Raw genomic sequence first — 21,544 nt, forward strand, 5'->3', positions numbered from 1 at the left:
CAACTGTAGGCTGTTGCTTGGAAAATTATGTGTAATCATCCTTTGCAAAATGTATAAGAATAAAAGATAAAATACATGCTTTTTCCTTTCTTTTCTTATGGTGTCTTTCTTCATAGAAGGGAGGAAACCCCACAAAGTAGCCTGTTGGGAAACCTGAGAGAAGTAGCAGATCTCCAAGTCAGTGTTAACTATAGCAGAATGTGCTGAGACATGGTTAAATATAGACACCATCGAGAGGGAAGAATTACTCTGTAACAAATAAAGTTTGGTTTTACTGACAGAGCTGCAGCCGAACTGTATAAATGTTTGACATTCACGGTGTATGAAGCTGACTTGCATCCAAATAGTTTGGTCATTATTAAATGGTATTTGGGATTGATGCACAGACTGACTCAACAAATAATTGTCGAGTCACACAGCAGTGAGAAAATAATCTTCTAAGAGACCTCACTTCACCACATTTAAATATCAGGCATGTTACTAGTTTGGAAACAAAGAATTTAATGAGGTTAAAAAAAAAAAAAAAGGGTGAAACATCTTTAAACTGAACGAAACAAAAAATAGGTATCCACCCATCACATGCAGTCAGTTTTGTTCCAAGTATTCAATACTGAGATGGTTTTGAAATTCAAAGTTTTCTAAAATAAGTTACTTGTTTCTAAGAGAACACGTCTGAAGGAAAACCACCTATATTTATCATGGTTCAGAACCTTGTGCAGTTCCATAAGAAGTGAGTGACCACTATTCCAAAGCAGTTAACATCATGTATCCTGAAGTGGGAAAAGTATTAAAATAATCTCAAGTTGGAGCCTGTCTCTCTTGGAATTATTTTTTTCTTTCCTTCCAGTTTCTTGAAGTTGGAAGGGTTCTGACAATCAAAGTAAAATTCAGGAAAAATGTTTGCAGCTTTTTCCCTGCTTTCATAGACAGTCTTCTAACAGTTTTTAACAAAGTTTTAAAGTAAATTAAGCATAGTTGTAAATTTTTTTAACTACCTTTGACACAATTGTGTTATGCTGTTACCAAAACAACTTGAAAGTTTATACCAGGGTGTATGTAGTGCTTGAATGATGCCCCTTTTAACTGTCAGCACCAAGGAAACTATTACTTATGAGCCAAACAAATCAGGATGAACAGAATTTCAGCTGAAGCATTCTGCAACCAATAGACTGAAAATGCAGACTATTTCAATGACTACTATTAACTGACATGTATTTTTGTAGGCTATTTAAGAATTGACTACTGTATATTTATTTGCATTCATAGGGCTAGCTTAAAAAAATTTAAAAATTAAACCATAGAATTAAAATCATCAAATGGTGAAAAGAACACTAGGGGGTTAGAGGTGGGAGAGAACAATCACATATATAAAACACTTTTTCCATACGCATACCTTTACACCAAGGTAAAAAATATTTGAGGTGTGAATTAAGAAGACAGTCACATTTTATGTTATTTTTCAAGTCATATGAATCAAAATAATTTAGATTAGCAAAACAATGGAATCAGACCCACTAAAGAAGAAATAGGCATGCTGCAGACTTGTTTCTGTTGAACAAGTAGTTGTGCAAACATAAAAAGCCACCTGCTACTAAACTAGCTTCCCATAATCAAGGAAAAAAAATAACTAAGCATTTTTTCAAGTACCATCCTTACAAAACAGCTGATGGGAGATGACTGAAATAGAGAGACAAAGAAAACAACTTATTGCAGACAGACAACCAGGCTGGGAAGGTCCACACAAGATAGCAGACAGTAAGTGGTATTTCAAGAACAATTTCCTTTTCCCATAGGCTAGGGAAGTGCCTTAACCCACATGTCTAAAATTTTCAAGAATTTTCCTTGTGGCACACCCACCCTCTCTCCTGTTTATACAGGAAGAGCACCCAATAAAATTGTTAAATGGCAAATAAAATTACCCTCTTAAGTCTAGCTGTGAATAATTCTAAGCACATGACAGAAGAACAATAAGCATGTTTTGTTTTAAAGAGAAGCTGTCCTCTCTAAATAGAGTCTGACACACAGCAAAAGGTCAGAGTCTGGCCTCTCAAAACCTTTACAGCTGCTTCTCAGGTTGCTAGGGCCTAAACAATGCTCACAGAACTCTCAGTCACACACACACAGACCAGCTCATACAAGATGTCTGGTGGTTCTCATTTCACTATACTTTTTTTTTTCCTTTCACACTCCCTTTACATTCCCTTACATCACATATATTCTACAGTTTCCAAAGTGAAAATATGACTTTTTTTAACATGCCCCCCAAAAGCCAACATTTCTTAACACCCTGTACTCTAAAAATACCTAGGACTATACCACACTTTAACATGGAAAATATTCTTGGTGGGAGTTGGTAAGTTTTTTTCTCTCATGTTTCTACTTAGCAAACCTCAGCCTTGTGGTTCATGGCAACAAGCAGCCCCTAACACAGCCCAGAGGTGCTTGTGTGCCCCAGATTTCAGAATGATGTCCATAGGAGCAAAGAATACTAAAGCACAGCACTTGCAAATTCCAGATACACCCACAAGATTCTCCCTTCTTAAACTCTGGTGACAACAGGTACTATGCTAGAATTCATTACAACACTTCACTGCTTTTAACTAGTTAAACATTTTTTTGTGTGTGAAAACAAAAAAACTCAATTGGAGTTGGACTTTTCCATGAAATGCAATAAACCAACTACTGTTGTGCTAATTCAAGAGATCCAAACACTTTTAATTATGTATGTTTATAGAAATAATTATAACTCATACCTTTCAATTGTGCTCAGCAAGCAGAGCTAATGTCGCAAAAGCAATTTAATAAAATTAAAAAACATACTAAAGCTACTAGTTAGTCATAAATGATGACTCTGTCACAACATAAACAACCCTGTAACTCTGCATCACCTTAAAAGCACATGACTTTATTTATCCTTTCCATTTCCATTTTATTTCCATGACAGTTATGTACTACGATTCTTTGCAAAACATTGCATAATACACACACCATACCATTTTACATATTAGCACTTTCACATGTATTCTATGACAGCTCCTTTTACTTCATTCATATGAAGTTAACCTTTGGGTTACTGATTTCACATCAGTAATTTTTCTCCCATAATCTAATTAATGTGCCCAGTAAGACCTACTAGTTACTGTAAAAATATTACAGCTGCATGAAGCATGAGTTCACATTGTTGACTACAGTTTTATACAGTCTTCAATAACCGTTTCAATTATATTAGCAATAATGCTTATAAAAACAGAGAGCTTTCTCAGGTTCACTGAACAGGGGTATAACCAGCAGATCAGATGCCACAGGAGTAAGGTGGGCACTGCAGCTGCTGCAGTCTCCACACAGTGCTGGGCTGGGCCACACACAGCAAGGCAGAATGCATCTCCCTGTGTTAACACATGAGGGTACCTACCCAGGAGAGTCAGGCTACTGACATTCCCTTTATGATCAATAGAAAAATTGAGACTTGAGAAAAGAAACATCTTCTGGACATCTGCCTTCGACTTTAGAGATCCTTAACATTTAACTGAAATAGAAGCTTGAATTCAGCAGATCCACCAGAGCCATTCCCACTTTGAGTGCTTAGAATAAGTGAAAAATAAAGAACTGTGTAAAATGAGAACTATCCTACTGAAGTAGAAGCAAATCTATCATAGTGAGTATTAGACATTAATTCTAAAATACTCAAATTTTCTTCTTTTAATGGGCAGTTCGGCTTTTCTGTTCCTTTCCTAATTTGTTCAAGCTATTCCATGCTGCCCACTCCCACAAACCTTTTTGATAGAAAAAAAAGAAACAAAAAATCCTTCTCTTCTACCATTTTTTCTCTATTAGCATCTATGGCAATCTCTCTGATGCATAACTTTACATCATTCCTTTTTAAACAGAACTACCCAGTAATTTCATTAGGTATATCTGTACCAAAATTAGTGCATATTAAGACTGAAATGTGCTCCAAGTCCTGCATCAGCACTGCAGAAATTTATTCTACTATTGAGTTGTGTTATGAATAGCTGTGTCCAATATGTTATTGTATGAGCAAGCCTGTCAAGCTTCTTTCTTTCAAAGTGTTTCTTTTTCCTTGTTTGTTACGACATGCTGCCGAGATCAGTTGGATTTAAATACCCAAATTCAATAAGCAAATCTCCCATAAGTATGCTTAACATTATGGAGCCTCATCAGTAGATTCTTCTGGAACTACATTCAGAGATCTATTGGTTCCCACACGCAGCTATTGTTTAGAAGATCTTCAAAGGGCCTGTTTACTAAAACAAGTTCCAATGTGTTTTCAGTTGCACTCAAACTGCCTGCAATACAGAGCCACAGTGCTAAAGGGGAAGAAGCCTTTGTCAGCTGTAGCTTGAAGTACTGTAAACAAACTGATAAAAAGCACCAGAAGGTGTATGCCTTAGTGTCAGCATTCCTTCCTCTGACTACACAACTCTGAATAGGCAAGCACAGATGACAATATTTTTAAAAAACAATAGTTTCCTATAGCAACAATATAAAAAGTTAACATGTATCATTAGTCTGGAGAGTTTCACACCACTCTTCATCACATTGGTGATGAGGCTGAGCAGCTTCCTATAAACAGGGAGAACATCAACTGGTGATCTCAGACAAAGTCTGAATTTCCTCCAACCCTTAGTATACTTAAATTATTATTTTTTTTTTTTTTGTCAGAGTCTAATGGGGCCAGAATTTCATCTCCTCACTTTTTTCTCATATTGAAGTCCACATTAGGGTCACCCTTGAAAGACTTACTATGGTTTCAAGAACAAGGTTTTCATTCAAATAGTTTTATAGCATCTTTTAAAAGTACTTTTGAAATAATCTCAACTTCCAATATCTTTCACATTCGTGACTGTTTCTGCAGAATGCTAAAGGGAGAAGCAGGATAGAGTGATAAAAATGAGTTTCATTCAAAGGTTTCATTCATTGTACTTCAGAAGGCACTGTGGGAGAACAATGAAGGTAAGACATAGCAATGAAGATGAGACACACAAAGAAGATGAGACACACACATAATAAAGATGAGGCACATTTAAATATTGTAAAACAAGAGTCTATATCTGTTAGTCTTCCCCAAAATCTGTGAGGATTCATATCTATGTCTTTAGCTTTGGTTTCAAACTAGGTAGATAGCCAAGTATTCAAGGACTTCATTTATAGAAGAAACATAGATCATGATAGCCCTTACAGTAGACTCTGTCTTAATGTAAGAATGCATCCAATTTCTTTTTTATATGCTCAAAAGCATCTTTCCCCATATAGTCCATACGACCTTCCTCCCATTTTCTCCGTTCATCTTCTGGATTTGGTTCTTCTGGTTTGAAGCAAATTGACAGCTCTGAAACAGAACGTGCAACTTCATCCTGTGGGAAGAAGCACAACAGTGGGAAAACAGATATTTGGTTGTTTTCATTTTAATGCTGTGAAGCTAAATGTCAAACTTCTGCTTTGAACTGTCCCAGTTAAAACAATAAAAAGAAAAAAAAAACAGTATTCAAACATTCATTCTTGATTTGATAACAGGGATCTTATTTTTCCATGCTTTTATGACTTGTCATTGCATCTCTGAACATGGCAAACATTTATTTCACTTGCCTTAAGTCAGACTTTGGCATACTCAGCAACAATATGATAAGAATATTACAACTATGGCCTATTTAGAGCAGAGTATCTCCTACAATAAAATGTCATTATGTCTCTGTGATAATTTTCTGTTACACAAGCTTCCACCTGAATCTAAGTTCCTGGAGTTTTTGCTCATTTGTTGAATTTGATCTCCAGTGAGATCAGTATTATTTAGCAGATAGGAGTAACATTACAAACAGAAATTATTTGAAAAGCTTAATACTATTAACCATACCAATAACTGGTTCATTTGGAATGAAGGTCCAAAATTGTCAATCCTGGTTCAAGTTATTATATGTGCACCAATGGAAGACATTATGAACGTGAACAGGAGCAACCCTAAGATTATAACCACTAATAGATATGAAATGTAACAAGAACTAATTTAGGCAGCTACTGAAAACCTGCTCTCAGTACTATATGAGATTCCAAGGCAAGCTCATGTTATAAACACAGTCGAAATCAACCAGAATTGCCTTCCAGTGAAGCCCTCACAAATTCGCTATAAAAATGTTTCAAAATAGAACTTAGTGGGATAATCAGTAGATGCAACTTTTTAATTTCCCTGTAATACCCACTATTTCTGCCGATTTGGGGTAGATAAGGGACGGGACTTCTGCAAGACCTGCACGTGCAGCCCAGGTAAGGTGTTACAAACAGCCAACATGACACTATATGCTTGGGCAACTGCATCCTTCCCTATTTACCCCCCCCTGGGTCCCACTCTGTACATGACCAAACATTAATAAATACTCTGTAGAGCATGCTTGCTCTCTATATATGCAAATAGGCAGAAATAATTTACCTTTCAAGCTTTGTATATACATAACTGCAGTAATACAACAATACAATTCCTTTCCAATCGGCAAGTCTTATCAACAGCTTTGGGTACCACTAGTAACAAGATAGGAATCATCATGTTTTTTTAGAAAGTAAAAATTTTAGCTAGGGCCTAACTGGCTTCACAGGAGCTACAGCTTCACCTACAGTTTTCTTTCTCACTCTTACAGAATTTCACCATAATACTTTACAATCATAAAAAAGCCTCACCAGGAAAATGTAGGAAATGCACTTTACCTTAAGATATACAATTCCCTGAAACCCTGTCTCCTCCATCAGCTCCAAGTCTAGCACTGCTGTCACACTTCCCACAGATAAATGCAGTGCAGGATTACAAAAGAAAGCCCAGTAGCTTAGGCTCCATGCCTGACTCATTGTACATTCATTTTCCACTTTCTTGAAAACAAGACTTCAGCAGGTAGAAAAAAAACAAAACAAAACAAAACAAGACACAAAAAAGCAAAACAACCAAAACAACAGAACAAAAAAAAATCTTTTTTTAAAAAAGCTTTGCTTGTATTAGTATTGGAGAGCTAAAATTAATACCATGCATTTATTACTTAGTGGCTAGCACAGGAAAATCTACATTTAAAAACTTATGTTTTACAAACTAGAAAGGGATCATACCCTACAATTGGAAGCAGTTAAGGAATTACATAGTTAAAAGCTTAAAGAATTTATTGCACACTGCATCAACAATTAGTTAAAATTTCCCAAAGTTATGTTGGCAGCAAAGACATGCATGCACTGATCAATAGATGCACAATGTAGAAAGGTACAGGTACCAGTTCTGAGGTTTCCTGTAACGCAGGGTGAAATACAAGTTGTTCTGAAGGTCTGTCAGGCTCAGAGAGATGGGCAGTAGAACCACTTAGTTCAGCTTCACATACAGGTTGCTAAAATACAACCACTGAGGTTTTATTAGCAGCATATTTTTTCATAGTTTCCTTATAAAGAGGATTTATACAGTAAAAACCTATTTCAGTCTTGAGATAGGGAGAAGCAGTGGATGGGAGGAAAAGGAACAAAACACGCTATCACCAAGGACAAAATTCACCGAAATTCATCTCCCCCTGCTTTAACTATCACAATGGTACTGAATCTAAGCTCCTACTATAATCAGTTATGGATAAAGCAGCTACAGAGGACATTTCACCTCATCATCCTATAGAGGTTCAAGAGTGGCTGTCATTCCTCAGCAACTACAGAAACAGCCTGGAAAATTACCTTACAATAGATCCCTACTGTTCATAAGGCCAAATTTCAACAAGAAAAATCACATTTTAGGATACTAGTTTGGTCTACAACTCATGAGCTTCTTATAATGCATAGAATAAAATGCACAACAATGAATTTCAAAACAGAGGTAAAATAAATGGCCTAAAAAATACTTGTCAAATATTTGCCTTTGCCAAATATCAACATGTAAATTAGTAGAGAGACCCCATTCTGCAGTCTCTTCCACCAAAACCAAAACTGTCCCACCAGACTACAGAAGCTAAGCAATAAAAAATGTAATGATGGTGCTTCCAAGTAAGAAGATAAGGCTATTAATATCTAATTAATATGACCTCCTGATAAATCAATCCTAGCAATTAAAAAAATAAAAGAAAATTTAATCTGAATTAAATCATTTTAAGTGAACCTAATGATTCATTTTACCCCAAACAAGCATCTTGAAAGATGTCTCTTGACACATCTTGAAAGATGTGTCTCTATTTGGCTGTAGCATTTCCAATGGAGTCAGATGCATGAGACATACAAGATAATACATCGTTTGCAAATAAATTATTCTTAAGGCGTAGAGATGGAAGATCTGCAGTTTTCTTTCAGCCCCTTCACACTCAGAATAGAAAGGAAATTAAGACCATGGTTTTACCTTATGGAGTAACTATAGTCTAAAGGGATCGAACACTGAACTTAATGACCAATGTCTTCATCTTACTAGAGCAGTCCACAAATTACAATAGCAGATGACACTAGAATATTATTTTCCCCCCAGTTGTACCATGCTGTAGCAATTAACACACAACACCTAATGATGGTGATGTTCAGTTTGGAGAAGAGAAGTCTGATAGGAGATCTTATTGCTCTCTACAGCTGCCTAAAAGGAGGTTGTAGGGAGGTGAGTGTTGGCCTCCTCTCTCAAGTAAATAATGATAGGACTGAAGGAAATGGCATGAAGTTGCACCAGGGGAGGTTTAAACTAGATCTGAGGAAGAATTTCTTTACTGAGATAGTAGCTCAGTGTTAGACAGGGCTGTATATTACATTTTATTAAGTACTTAACAACTTCCAGTAAATTTCTTTGTAAATTTCACTGCAAACTCTTTCAATCTCTGGACACATTGTGCATATCTGACTGAAGATTAAAGATAAATGCTCTTCAGACTCATTCTGATGCTAGTGAGAAAATTCAGTAGCTGCAGTTAAGCTGAGTAAGATACCATCTCCCAGGTCAGAAACAGAATTTTAAAATCTCATTTTAGTATATCATTTAACTTTCTTACTGTGTATAGTAATATAAAATATACTTACAGCTTTAAAAGCAAGTTCCTCAGGTGAACACACTGTGGGATTTTTTTCATTTGTCTGTTCTGGAAGCACAGGAACTTGCAGCAAAGGGGGCACAGAAGGACTGACCTTTTTCAGTGTAATTTCAACTCTGTTGAAAGTATGCTAACAAAAATAAGAAGATCTCACCATTGAAATACAATTTTGCAGAAAATTAGTATCTATCTTACAACCATTCTTTACAGGGACATCAACATTAAATGAGTAAGTTACAAAATTCAAAAAGTTTTTGATCCCAGATTCAGAGCATGCTGCCATTTAGATTGCTACACTCATGAGTATACCAGCATCATCACAAGGCAAATCTAACAGATATTTACACTTTCATGCTACCATAGCTGAAATATTTCTTTACTTCGGAATTCCTTGAAAACGAAAGCACGTTTAAGTGTGAAATAAAAGACTATACATTCATTCCTCTGCTTTCCAGTTTGTCACGAGGTTAAAAAACAAGTTCCTCTCTGGTGCTTTGATGTTAATTTTCCAGCTGACCTAACGCAACTAACACAATTAGTTCAATGATGATAATGGTCTAATATTAAAAAAAAATAGAGATAATGTTTACATGTGCAGAGATGTGATCTAAACTGTCATGTCTGGATACAGAATAAAAAAAAAAGTGTAAAGTGCTCAAGTGCTCAGTAAATGATTGATGACATCTGAGTACCGTATACATCTTAAATGTCACATACACAGCATTTGCAAATTTGAATTGTTACAACCAACCCTAATAAAACAAGTCATAAGGCAGTTTTGAAAAGGGCTAGTTTGATAGTCTACATCAATATAGCTTTAAAAAGTCAGAAGTCTGTTTCACAGCAAGGCTATCACCTTCTCTGGATAATGCCTATCATACTTTGTGTCTAATTTGAAGAATCTATAAACATCCATTCCCATACAAACTCTTATCAGTTAAGAAGAAGGTTGTGGGAAATCTTTGGAAAGAAAACAGTTCTAAAAATCCTCCCTTAATTGCTAGTTTAGATGTGTCTAGAAGCAATCACCAATCAACAGATATTGTGTTTTCTCATTTAATTCCTTATGCTTGCAAACACAATTTTCAGAATTTGTCTTGTGATTCCAACATATTCCAGCTAACTTCTTATTGATTACCTTGTATTCCTCAGATTCTGATTCTTCCATCTTCTGAAGTTTTTCTATCAAAGGCAATATACTGGCACTGTATATATTCCACCAGAGAGCAAGAAATGACAGCTGATGAACAGACCCAGAGATGGTGCCATCCTGAATAACTCTCTTTGTTTGAAGATTATATTTGTAGTTCCAGGGCTTTGTCTCTCCAAGGAAGTGAACAACTTTGGCATCTCTACCAAAACTGTAGAGATTGAACATACAGGCCCATACATTAAATATTTTTTTGGTTTTAGCCTATATTAACTGCTAAAGAAACATGCTTAGCCTCACTGGTGAGATAATTTTGACATTTTGCAGCAGTAATACATTTAATATGAGTTTATGTGTTTTGAGTGTTTTTCTGTCTTGTTAGTTTAAGGTATCTTGCTTGGCATACAGAAAACAAAAGGCCTCATTGCCATTTGCTCCCAGATGCCGATTCTAATTAAAAAGTTCATGAAAAAAAATGACAAGCTCATATAGTACCATTTCCAGTATTCCTGCATACTTTGCTCACAAGCACCACTTCAAAGACTGAATCAACAAAATCACTTATTATGGATCCCATATTAAAAATCACTAATTAATACCTAGTCCTAAGTTCACCTTCCAGTAAGTGTGTTGTATAGCTGGAACAGGAGTTCATGAAACCCTAAATCCAACTTGTCTGCTGCCAGAAAAGTTTCTCTAACTGCATTGTCTGAAGCCATGTAATTACTACCACAAATTTTGTCTCAGGGAAGAACCTAATAAATGGTTTAAAAAAAAAAAAAAAAAAAAAAAAAAGTCTACAATGGTTTCTCAAAAAGCTGACTAGGAAAGAACTTTCAAAGTAAAGCTGTCAGAACCTAATGTTAAAGTAAGGTAAATCTTTTCAAACATGAGCAAAGCATCTCTGAAACATGAATTCCCCAGTTCAAGAGAAACAGGAAACTACTAGAGAATCCAGAGGAGGGTGACAAAGATGATTAGGGGACTGGAGCACCCCACTTATGAGAAAAGGCTGAGAGTGTTGGGACTCTTTAGTCTGGAAAAGAGAAAGGCTAAGGGGAGACTTTATCAATGTCTACAAGTATCTGAAGGATAGTGTGCAAGGCAGATGGAGACAGATTCTTCTCAGTTCCCACTGACAGGACAAGGAGTAATGGGCACCAGCTGGAACATGGGAAGTTGCATTAAATATAAGAAAAAAAAAAATCTTTATTATGAGGGCAACAAGGCACTGGAAAAGGCTGCCCAGGGCGGTTGTGGAGTCCCCTTCTCTGGAGATGTTCAAAACCTGCCTGGATAGAGTCCTGTGCAATGTGCTCTGGGTGATCCTGCTTTAGTGGGAGAGATGGACTAGATGAGCTCTAGAAGTTCCTTCCAACTCTAACAATTCTGTGATTCTGTGACATAAGATAGTGTAGGCAACTCTGAGACTTTCTGTTTGATATCACATTTAAACTTCTACTGCATGATTTTTACATAATATCCTTTGTAACTACCATAACTTATAATGAAAAGAATATGGCATTGTTAATCTCTCTTATGTTTGTCAACAATGAATGTTTGATAACAAATTACAGCATTTTACAGTCAGTCCGAAGTGTTACTACTTACTGGTTAAAAGCAGGACTGTAGGTGTATACAGCACTGCTGCTTAAATTATAGAGGAAAGGCAAGTGTTTGCCAATATCTGCTGTTGCCCAGTTGCTGAAGAAGCTATTCAACAAGCCTTGATCACCTCCTAAAGAATACATAAAATAGTATTATCTTAATTGTGCATTCACTCAAATTTATGTCAAAATTTCACATCCAAGGATGGGAGTGAGACTGGTGTGTTCATGGCACTGCCACGTGGACTTGACAATATGGCCACATGAGCAGGTACAAGTGAAATATACCTGATCCACTCCGATGCAAATTCAGTGTAAATGGAGTTCTATTGTAATATATGAAGAAAGGAGTGGGAAAGGGTTGGGTCTCCCTCAGAGCAGAAGCCTGAAGATCAGCTGTATTTCTCTCTCCTAAACCAGACAGCAAAATTAAAACTTACTGAACAAGACTCAGACACAACGACCCTTTGCTGCACTTTTCTGGGAACTCAATGGGTCTTAAGTACAGTGCAAGAGGCAAAGGTCTGCACCTTTAAGTTCTGTGAGGACTCAATTGCATAAAGCCCAGAGAACTCCTGCCTCCTTCCACCCTGCTGGCTAGCATGAAAGCTATGGATCAAACAAATTACTGAAAAGAAATCTAATGTCTTGCACTTCAACCCTTATGCTTTGCTCCTTACCATCAAAGCTGCCATGCTCAGCAGCAAACTGGAGCAGTAGGTTGTAAGTTTTTAAAGAAGGTCGGAACACAAAAACACCACTATTAAAGCAGTCAGGCCAGCCAGAATCAGGAGCTGCTGAAAACTCTTCTCGATCAAACAGTTCATCAACATTGCAAAGCACCTTAGAGATAGTAGGAAAAAAGAAAAAAATTTAGAGCAAATGTTTTTTTAGAATATGAGTAGTAAAATCAGTACCAATGGAGTAAACTACTAGTTTGGCCAAGTATATAGCTTGCAAAACATAAATGCAGTAGCTATGCAAAATATGCTTGGGGTCAAAACCTCTATCTTTAATACAATATTGTAACATTAACTATGGTTCTCCATAATTTCTCTGATAAGAGTGAAAATTCGGTGGAATTACTTCATGAGTCTCAGAGACCTTCCAGAGCATCTCTTTAAATAGTATAGCATACCTCCATTTTAAAACTGGCCTGTCCTTCTGACCAGAAAAAATCCAAACTTAAGTATACGACAGAAGACTATTTTTTAAATATCCGTCAGAAGCCCATTTGCATAGAATGTGTTTGTGGTCTCTTTTGAGAACAATCCTGAGACAACTCTCAAAGCAGCATTTATTTCTAGGCAGCCAGCAAAACTGTGAGTACTGCCAAACCAGGCCAGATGGAGCTCCTGCAACCTTGTGACCAGGAGCAAATCTGGTCACTTCATAGGTCAGCAGCCTGCCTGATGAGGAAGCATGAGGAGCTACTAAGAGTAGTTCTCCAAGACAGACACTAAGGTTTCCATGGCTACCAATCTACTCACCAAAGTGTCTGCATCCATGAAGACACATTTGCTATAATGAGTAAGAGTCCAACAGTGAAGCTTAGTGAAGGTTATGCCCAGTTCCGGCCTCTGCATCAGAGCCAAATGGGCTGAGCCAGCACTGTCAAGCACATCCACCTCGGTTACTTCATCAAACACACTGTGGAGGACAGACCTACCAGAGCAAGGACAAGAGAGGGAGAGGTTCATCAGAGTTCACTTCTGGCATGAAAACAGTGACACACAGCACAACATATTTTATGACAACAACAAAGGCTAGATGGATTGGTTAGAATGAGAAGTCAAAAGTTTAAAGTCCTTGTAAACAGTTACTGAAGTGGCAGCTATGAGGCCATAAACTATCGCGTTTTCCACTACAGGGACAGCACATCTCAAAAGTGACAGGTGCTGTATGGAGGAGAAACCAGTCCTTATTTTAGTTACTTAATCTTCTATGGGAGCACTAACAGAAATTAAAGCAGCTTTCATCCTGCATAATTGTCTCTGAAGAAGAATGCCATACTGTGTTCCCTCTGCATCACAGAGGATGTGGCATGCACTGTCAGCAGTCATTTGCACCTATTATACCCAAGTGAATGCAACTTCAAAACTGCACTTTTAAAAACAGACAGTACATACTTGCTCACTACTACAAACCTTACAAATGGGACTTTTAGGAAGACACCCTTTTTCTTTGCATATCTTTGATGGGAATTTCACAGGTGAGACTAAAGCAGGTAAATTTTTTTTTTGTAGTGCCTTGAAAGAAAAAGTATTTTTAATACAGCTTATTTGTTTACATTACACTATTAATGACCATGTCCTGGGTGTCATACAAAGATGGAAAAATAAAAGCCTATGCTGATTATCTCAACTGCAGAGTCTTAGATTTTGTTTTTCCCTTCAAGGGACAAGACAGATGTCATCTGAAACTAAGCCCCCAAGGTTTGGATGACAAGACAGACATCATCTGAAACTAAGCCCCCAAGGTTTTGGAGAGTTCTAATGTCACAGGCAGTTATGCATCTTGCTCTTCCTGAAAGAAGAACACTTGAGGAAAAAAATAGTGCCTTTTTTTCAGCTCAAAAGCAAGACAATAAAACCCTAATTCCCAAACTTTCAACTTATGTTCCCAGTTAAGGGCTTGAGATAACTCCCAGCCACAGACTGTACTTCTGCAAGTGAATTCTTATAACAAGGCTTATCATGGATGGTATTTGGGACTGCTCTCAGAAATAGGTAGCCAAGGGAAAACTTCTAGACATATTGTGAAATGCACAGGAAGTCTATTAAAATCTTTCATGCTGTTGTTAATTCTTGCACATTATCACCCTCCAAAATACATTAATCCATACCTCATCCCACTGGAAACCTCTGGTGTAATTAGCACTGCCAATTTTCTAGAAGTTGTATGGTTCCTCAAGGATTGTCCAAGAACCAGAGCACCTTGACAATACACATCATTGGTAGCAAGGGTCACAAAGGCTTGATCTGTTACTGTGAGAAAATATTCAGGAGAGTTACTTTATAGCTTTAACATAAGCTCTTTTGGCAGGTTCCAACAAACTCCCTCCTCCAGCTAACCAGCAGGCTGCAGCTTGTAACAACCTGCAGTTTCTGTGATAAGCTCTTTTCTCTCATAAAATCCCCCAGAAGACACAAATGAATAGAAAATCCATGAAAAATAATTGCAGAATGTATGTTCCTGAATTTGTTATTTTTTGTTCATCTGATTCACATAATAACAGGTATGAAGTTTTTGGACTGGACTTGAACAAATATTTCCCCAAGTCTTATTGCCTAAACATAATGTCAATCAAAAAAGTCACTCTCTAAATATTTAGATTTTACATTTAGCTAACATAGTAAAATATAACAGATAAGGAATTTATTCCTGTTTATACAGCACCAAAAGCTAAGGGAAAAAACAGTACACTAAGTACTGGCCAAAAATGTCTTCCTTTTCATGACCTCACTGAATCAACCTAACAGGCACTCTTTAATCTGTCCTCTTTGTATGGGAGTAACTGGTGCTGGCTGAACAAACGCAGAGAAGTTGCTGCTGAGATTGGTTCCCCTCCCAGAAGCTAACAGTCCTACCTCAAGTAGCTGCAAGAAAATTAGGAATATTTCCAAGGGAGAAGTTACTATAACAAAAAAAGCAAGCTACATGCCTGCACAAAGCAGACATAATGTACTTAGTAGAGATAGCAGGCCTGTGGCAGTAGCACCAAGGACTGCTTCTTTAGCTCTGCCCTCTGACAGAGCCACCAGGGTTCTCCTAAGGAGAGCCAGAAGCTACAACTCAGCAAGGTGAAGAGCATCCTCAGAACAGAAGGAAGATCTCAGTTTTCTAGACTGCAAAATACGCAAAAGAAGAAGAGTGGGTAGCACAGATGAGGGAAATTCCACTGAGCTCTAGAGGGCTTCAATAAATATTTGTGCTGAACTACATGTTTAAAACCACCATTATCTGAAGGGACAAGCAATTACATTAGATAAATTAAACCAGTGAAACAATAACAACAAAAACATCCTGTCATACAGTTTCCAGGCTCTGTGAGAGACACTGGGAAAGAATCTCACAGAACTAGTTGCAGAGAACCCAACAAATGACCTCATGGCTGCTTCAGCCCAGAGGCTGCCAAACTGAGTTCAAAACTCTAACCTAACATCAAGGTATGCAATGAAGTGGGATGGTTGGTGCCAGTAACAAGCTCTCGGGTAATTGTTACTCTCATTTTTCAGGTCCTCCAAATCCAGAGCAAAGCACAGACCCACTTCTTCTTCCCTCCTTTTTGCCCTACCTCCCACTCACCTCCAGCCAGCCCTGAATTCAAATCAATCACATGCACCTTGCGGTTGCTGACACACACTGCAACAGACCCCTGCACCTCAGGATATCCCCAGTAGAGTTAAGCTTGGCCAAGGAATCTGAAATACTATTCAAACTTCAAGTAGTCTGCAGATCCCTCAGCTAAGAAAAGCAATTTTTAATCGCAGTTTCCAGAAACAACAAATGAAAAAAAAAAAAAAAAGAAAAAGGAGCTTTCAAGTCTTCCGTGATCGTAACAGCTTGAGAAAGTTATGGGTGTTCTAGGATTCAATTAATAAGGGGCTACTTACATGGGGTGGTTTTAAAAAGACAGGTGTGCAAGTGAACTGTTCCTACTGCCATTTTTCAAAAGGTTAAATGAATAAGTATAAGCATACATTTTAAAAATTAAAAAAAACCAAACCCTGGAGACTGCTTTAGCAAAATTCTTCTCAGAGGACAGAGTCAGCAAAGAAAAGCACTTCTGTGTTAGGCAACAGGCATCTTTAGCCAAATAAAGGTAATAAAACAACTACTGAGAGGAACGTGGGAGGCAGTTTAGTAAAAAAAAGCAAACTGAGAAATATGCGGAAATTCAAATAATTATCAAAAAAACAGAAAACATAATCTTATTGCATCTGCAAATTCTTTTAGCTACAGAAACCTAATCTTCATATAAGTAATAAATCTAAAAATACACAAGCTACTCATTCAGCAAGTTGGTATGGCAAATTACCACATCCTACATACACCCCATGCCCTGTACCTTTTGGGCTGAAGTTGTGGCCAGAACCACAAGGAAGCAAGCTGCTAAATAAATACAGCTTCTAAGAAACTCTTGCTAATACATTACACAGAAAATAAATCAGTTCTCTTTTGAGAATCAGATGTAGGATACATATTGTGGCCTTCTTAAGACTGAATCATTACAGAGAGAGATAACAGACAAACATCTGCAACATTAAAATATTTCTGGTGGAAAGCAAGAAGTACATTTTAAAATAATGCAGAAGCATCACTAATCTATTAAGGATCTATATGGGGATTAAAAATCAAAACACATGCTCTTTCATCTATTCTCTGTTTTCAAGGGAGACGTGTTATTTGACTTCCCTTGTGTTGAAAGTTCTTTGGAACTCTGTAACTGTAAATAAATGTTTTATTTTTATAACTAAAACTTAAGGATCAGATTTTCATATAAACTCATGAAAGTAAACCCTTTCCTGAAAATTCTAATTTAACTGAAATAAAAGAAAATGCTGAATTAAATTGAATGTACACAGGGCTTCACCGACTGATTTTAAACTGCAAAAGAAGATTTAATCCTTTAAGATTGAAGGAAAAGGGTGTAGATTTAAAAAATTCATTGAAAGTGGATTATTTTAATTTTTTTACATGTCAAGTGCAGCTCTATGCATAGCTTTCACTTCTTTGTGCTGAATGACAATACGATTTCCCATGGAAAACACAGAGTGTGAATAGTGTTAAGTTTCAAGCAAATTGTTTTCAAGCTGTGGAACCCTATGGCTAATACTATTGACTTTCAGAGAATTATGAGAAAGTGAAGTGTGTTATTAGAATCACATAAAGCCATGTTATATGAATTTTTAAGTCTGCTCATTTCTCTTGACTGGATTACCACACAGCGTATGAAAATTTAGAAATCATTATCATCAGCAATGGCTCCTCAGTTTTAACACCTAATGATAATTTCTCAGAACAAACAAGGGATTTTCAAGCCAGTAACTTCAGTGAGTTATTTCAGTGCCTGCTCTTCAGCTACAGATAGCAAAACAGAAAAGACAGCAAAAGTAATGTGAATCACTACAGTTAGGGTGATTTTATGCAGAAACTTGTTACAGTTTTTAAACCAAGACCACCAGCTTCTCATCCTGCTTAATAGCAGTGGTACCTTGGATAACACTGCCAGAGGCAAAATTCTTCCACGGGCTGAAAGCTAATTCTGGGGCAGCTAGGGGCTTTACTTAGAATCCACACCAACAAGTAGACAGGGTGGTTCACACTTTGATTTTCAAAGGAAAAAAAAAAAAAAAAGACTGAACACCAAGTACCTCCTGAAAATGAGTGACTCATAGTAACAAGCACTGAACAAACCACATCCACCTGACAGCTTCAAGGCAAGTTTAAGTAATCTGGGAGGGTTTTGGTTTTTTTCTATAATCCACTAGACACAGCGTTCTTAACAGATTTCAGATTTTCTTCTGATAGACACAGATAGGATAAAAGCACTCTAGCTGTGGCTCCTAGAATAACAACTCAAATTTCCCATGTTGTCCATTCCAAATTGCAATAGAAGAGTGCAAACTCAAATGTTAAAACTCTGTGAGGCTGGTTAGATCTCTGCTATCTAATGCCATTCATACAAACCTGTGCTGTATCTTGCTTTCTTAAATTCCTCACTGGTACCATCTGTTGCTCTTTTCTAACCTCTCCCGTTCCATTTCAGACACAATCTGCAGGTTAAGCAGGCTGCAGCCTGAATTGGTGCCCACTAAGACCAAAGCATCTTTTTGAAATCAGCCCCAGTTCAAATCACTTTTTCTCACAACAATTTTGTTACTCCCCTTCCCACACATAGGTCCCTGTGCATCCTACCACAGGAGCACATCTTGGGGAAGATGCCTTAGACTTCTGCAAAGGTAAAGAAAGCTACAGGCTTTCTCATATCTCTGACCAGCACAACTGTATCAGAATCACTTGGAACACTGTATCAGAACCTTAAAAGCAGTCAAAAAGTATTTTGTTATAAGTAGATAAAATAAATAATTGTATCAGACAATAAGCTATGTCAGCCCACTATCAGAAATTATTATGCAAGTTTTCAGCAGAGGCAGTTCTTGCCCTAGTAAAGAAATGACTGTTTTAATTCCCATACTTCTTCAGTCTGGGTCCAGTATTAGTAACACGTTACTGATAAAGGTGGCACAGCTGACACATTTACACAGACTTTTTATAAGAGAACATAAATTGACACTTGATGGCATGCAGTGTTTCTCTTGGTCTAATAAAGTTCTGCCTGATCCACAACCACATTCTCTCTTATCCTTTCTTTAAAAAAATATATTTTTAGTAGACAGGATTGCTGTTATCTTGGAGGTTACAAAAAAGAAATTTTAATTTAGTGTAGATTTTACTATGTATCTTTCAGTTAAGAACAGTTACATTCTGCTTTTATAATTCTGCTTTCATATTCAATAGACAGTAAATGAACATTATGAAATATCAAGTGCAACAATATCATAACATGAAAATAATGCACACATAATGCATAGTGAACACATAATGCGTAGGATCCAAAGCTGGTCCCAAAATAATAACACACCAGCTTGAAAAAAAAAAAATGAGTAATAGTTGCTTAAGCAACCCAAAGACAGTACTGAGGGATTGATACATTAAGTTAGATGCTTCCCTCTTCCAAAAAAGGAGGGGGGAAAAAAAACCCGAAACAAAGCAAAACACAGCACCACCACGACCCTCTAATCTTCTCATCTGCAGACTCCCTTTCTGCATCTGCCCCCAGCACTGAGGTGACACACACACGATTTCCAACGCCAGGCCAAATGCCTGAAGAAGAGATGTCTGCAACATCACAGACATGGAGCAGCACCTGCACCCAACCCCTGCGGTTAGTCCTGAGCCAGCGCCTCACGGCTTGAGGGATACTTGGAACACGGGGCTATCGCTGCTAAAGAAGGGACACCAGAAAGGTTTCTCTGAACCTGCCTCAGGCTGGCATGAGCCCATCCCTGTCTGTGCCCCTGCAGACCCATCAGGAAAGCCCGCAGAGGCCTGGGGATGCCAACCTGTAGATACAGGCAGCATGAATACACGAGTTCAGCTCTTCCATCCCACCAGCCTGAGGGTTTAAATCCGAATCTGCGAGCGCTCCTGACAGCGCGCAGCACTCTGCTGATAAAGAAGGAGCGGACATCCGCGCTCACCCTCCCCGGTGTGCCGAAAGGGAACTGACCCCGAAGGAGCCCCGGCCGGAGCCCCGGTGCTGCCATGCCGGCCCCCAAGTGGCGGCTAAGCCCGGGTGCTGCTGCCCACCGCCACGACAGACCCGGCGGCCGGAGACGCGGTACTCACCGGGCATCCTGCGGGGGGTGGGACAGGCGGGAAGGGCCAGAGTCACGGCCCGGGCCCAGGGCGCCCACCCTCTGCCGCTGCCCCCGCCTCACCTGCTCGCTGCTGGCCCGGTAAATGGCGGGATGGGATTATCCGCTTTCCCGCTGCGGACAGCGGCAGGTGATTTATAATCGCAGGGACTCCTGCGCAGCGGCAGAGAAACGGCCTGAGCGGCACAGACCATTGGGGAGGCTTGGCACGACCCGCACCGCCTCCCCTTCCCGGCCCTTGCTTTAGGGAGAAGGGAAGGGAGAAGGGAAGGGAAGAGAAGAGGGGAGGGAGAAGGGAAGAGAAAAGAGAGAAGGGAAAAGGAAAGAGGGAAAAGGGAAGGGAAATAAAGGAAGGTAAGGGAAGGATGCCCTCGTCGCCCCCTGCCCCGCCGTGCATCCCCGCAGAGAGCCGCCCCTAAGGCAGAGCAGATCCCGTAGGTCGGGCCCCAGCAGCCTCCGTCTGCTCCGGGCCTCGCACCTGCCCTGCCCCGTGTGGCACCTGCCCTGCCCCGTGTGGCCCCGCAGCCATGGTGGGGACGGGCGGCCTCGCCTTCACTCCGCCTCCTCTTCCCTCTCATCCCGGCCCGGCTCCTGAGAGCTGCGGGTTTGGACGGGACCTCCACAGAGCCTCCCCTCCCCAAGGCCATTCCTGGCAGAATGCCTGCGGGCTGCTCGGGGACGTCAGGGAAGGAGAGAGAGAGACGCCCCTCGCCCCCCACCAACCCTGCTCCTGGCATTGCAACACGGCCTGCCCCTATGCACACTGCTGAGCAGAAACGGGAAGGAAAGAAGATAAACTGTGGGAATAGAATCAATCATAGAATCATTTTGGTTGTAGATCTTTAAGGTTATCACGAGCAATCATTATCTCAGCACTGACGAGTCCACCACTAAACCACTAAGCTTTTAAGTACCTCCAGGCCTGGTGACTCAACCATGGAGGCTCTCCTTGGAGGCTCTATTCTGAAACCCTTTTGAGGAAAACATCAATGTCTTCGCTGGAAAAGCTTGTAGAATGTGGAAAACAAAATCTTAGCAAATGAGTGCAGTGACTCAAGGGTGGCTTACAGCAGTCATGATACTTGGGATTCACCAGGAGTTAAAAGACAGTCTGGACAGCCTGCCCCAAAACTTCTCTGGAGCCACCATTACCCCTGTGGATATGCACAGTCTGATAACTTATCACTCAGATATATAAATAAATATTTTCAGAGATCTTGTGTTATTGTGTTATATTATACATAATATATTTGTATTTTCACAAATACAGATATAAATGTACGCATATTCACACAGCGTGTTTTTGCCAATAATTTA

At 38.9% G+C, this 21,544-nt stretch overlaps 1 protein-coding gene across 6 annotated transcripts; it reads right to left on the reverse strand.

Moving 5' to 3' along the window:
* Window positions 1-4,684: 4,684 nt before the first annotated feature.
* On the reverse strand, window positions 4,685-20,837 carry GYG2 (glycogenin 2). 6 transcript variants are annotated; one of them, XM_030469122.1, is made up of 10 exons: window positions 20,199-20,837; window positions 14,629-14,770; window positions 13,274-13,448; window positions 12,464-12,626; window positions 12,072-12,194; window positions 11,788-11,914; window positions 10,165-10,387; window positions 9,016-9,156; window positions 7,263-7,373; window positions 4,685-5,375 (listed from the first exon to the last, which is right to left on the reverse strand). In XM_030469122.1, the coding sequence occupies exons 1-10, from the start codon at window positions 20,203-20,205 to the stop codon at window positions 5,214-5,216; spliced, it is 1,374 nt and encodes a 457-aa protein (XP_030324982.1). In that variant the 5' UTR covers window positions 20,206-20,837; the 3' UTR covers window positions 4,685-5,213. The 6 variants fall into 6 exon arrangements, with proteins under 6 accessions (XP_030324982.1, XP_030324980.1, XP_030324984.1 ...); XM_030469120.1 differs by lacking the exon at window positions 20,199-20,837 and adding an exon at window positions 20,080-20,143; XM_030469124.1 differs by lacking the exon at window positions 14,629-14,770.
* Window positions 20,838-21,544: the final 707 nt, after the last annotated feature.

This window comes from Calypte anna, chromosome 1 (genome assembly GCF_003957555.1).
Source record: "Calypte anna isolate BGI_N300 chromosome 1, bCalAnn1_v1.p, whole genome shotgun sequence".
Taxonomy (NCBI): Eukaryota; Metazoa; Chordata; class Aves; order Apodiformes; family Trochilidae; genus Calypte; species Calypte anna.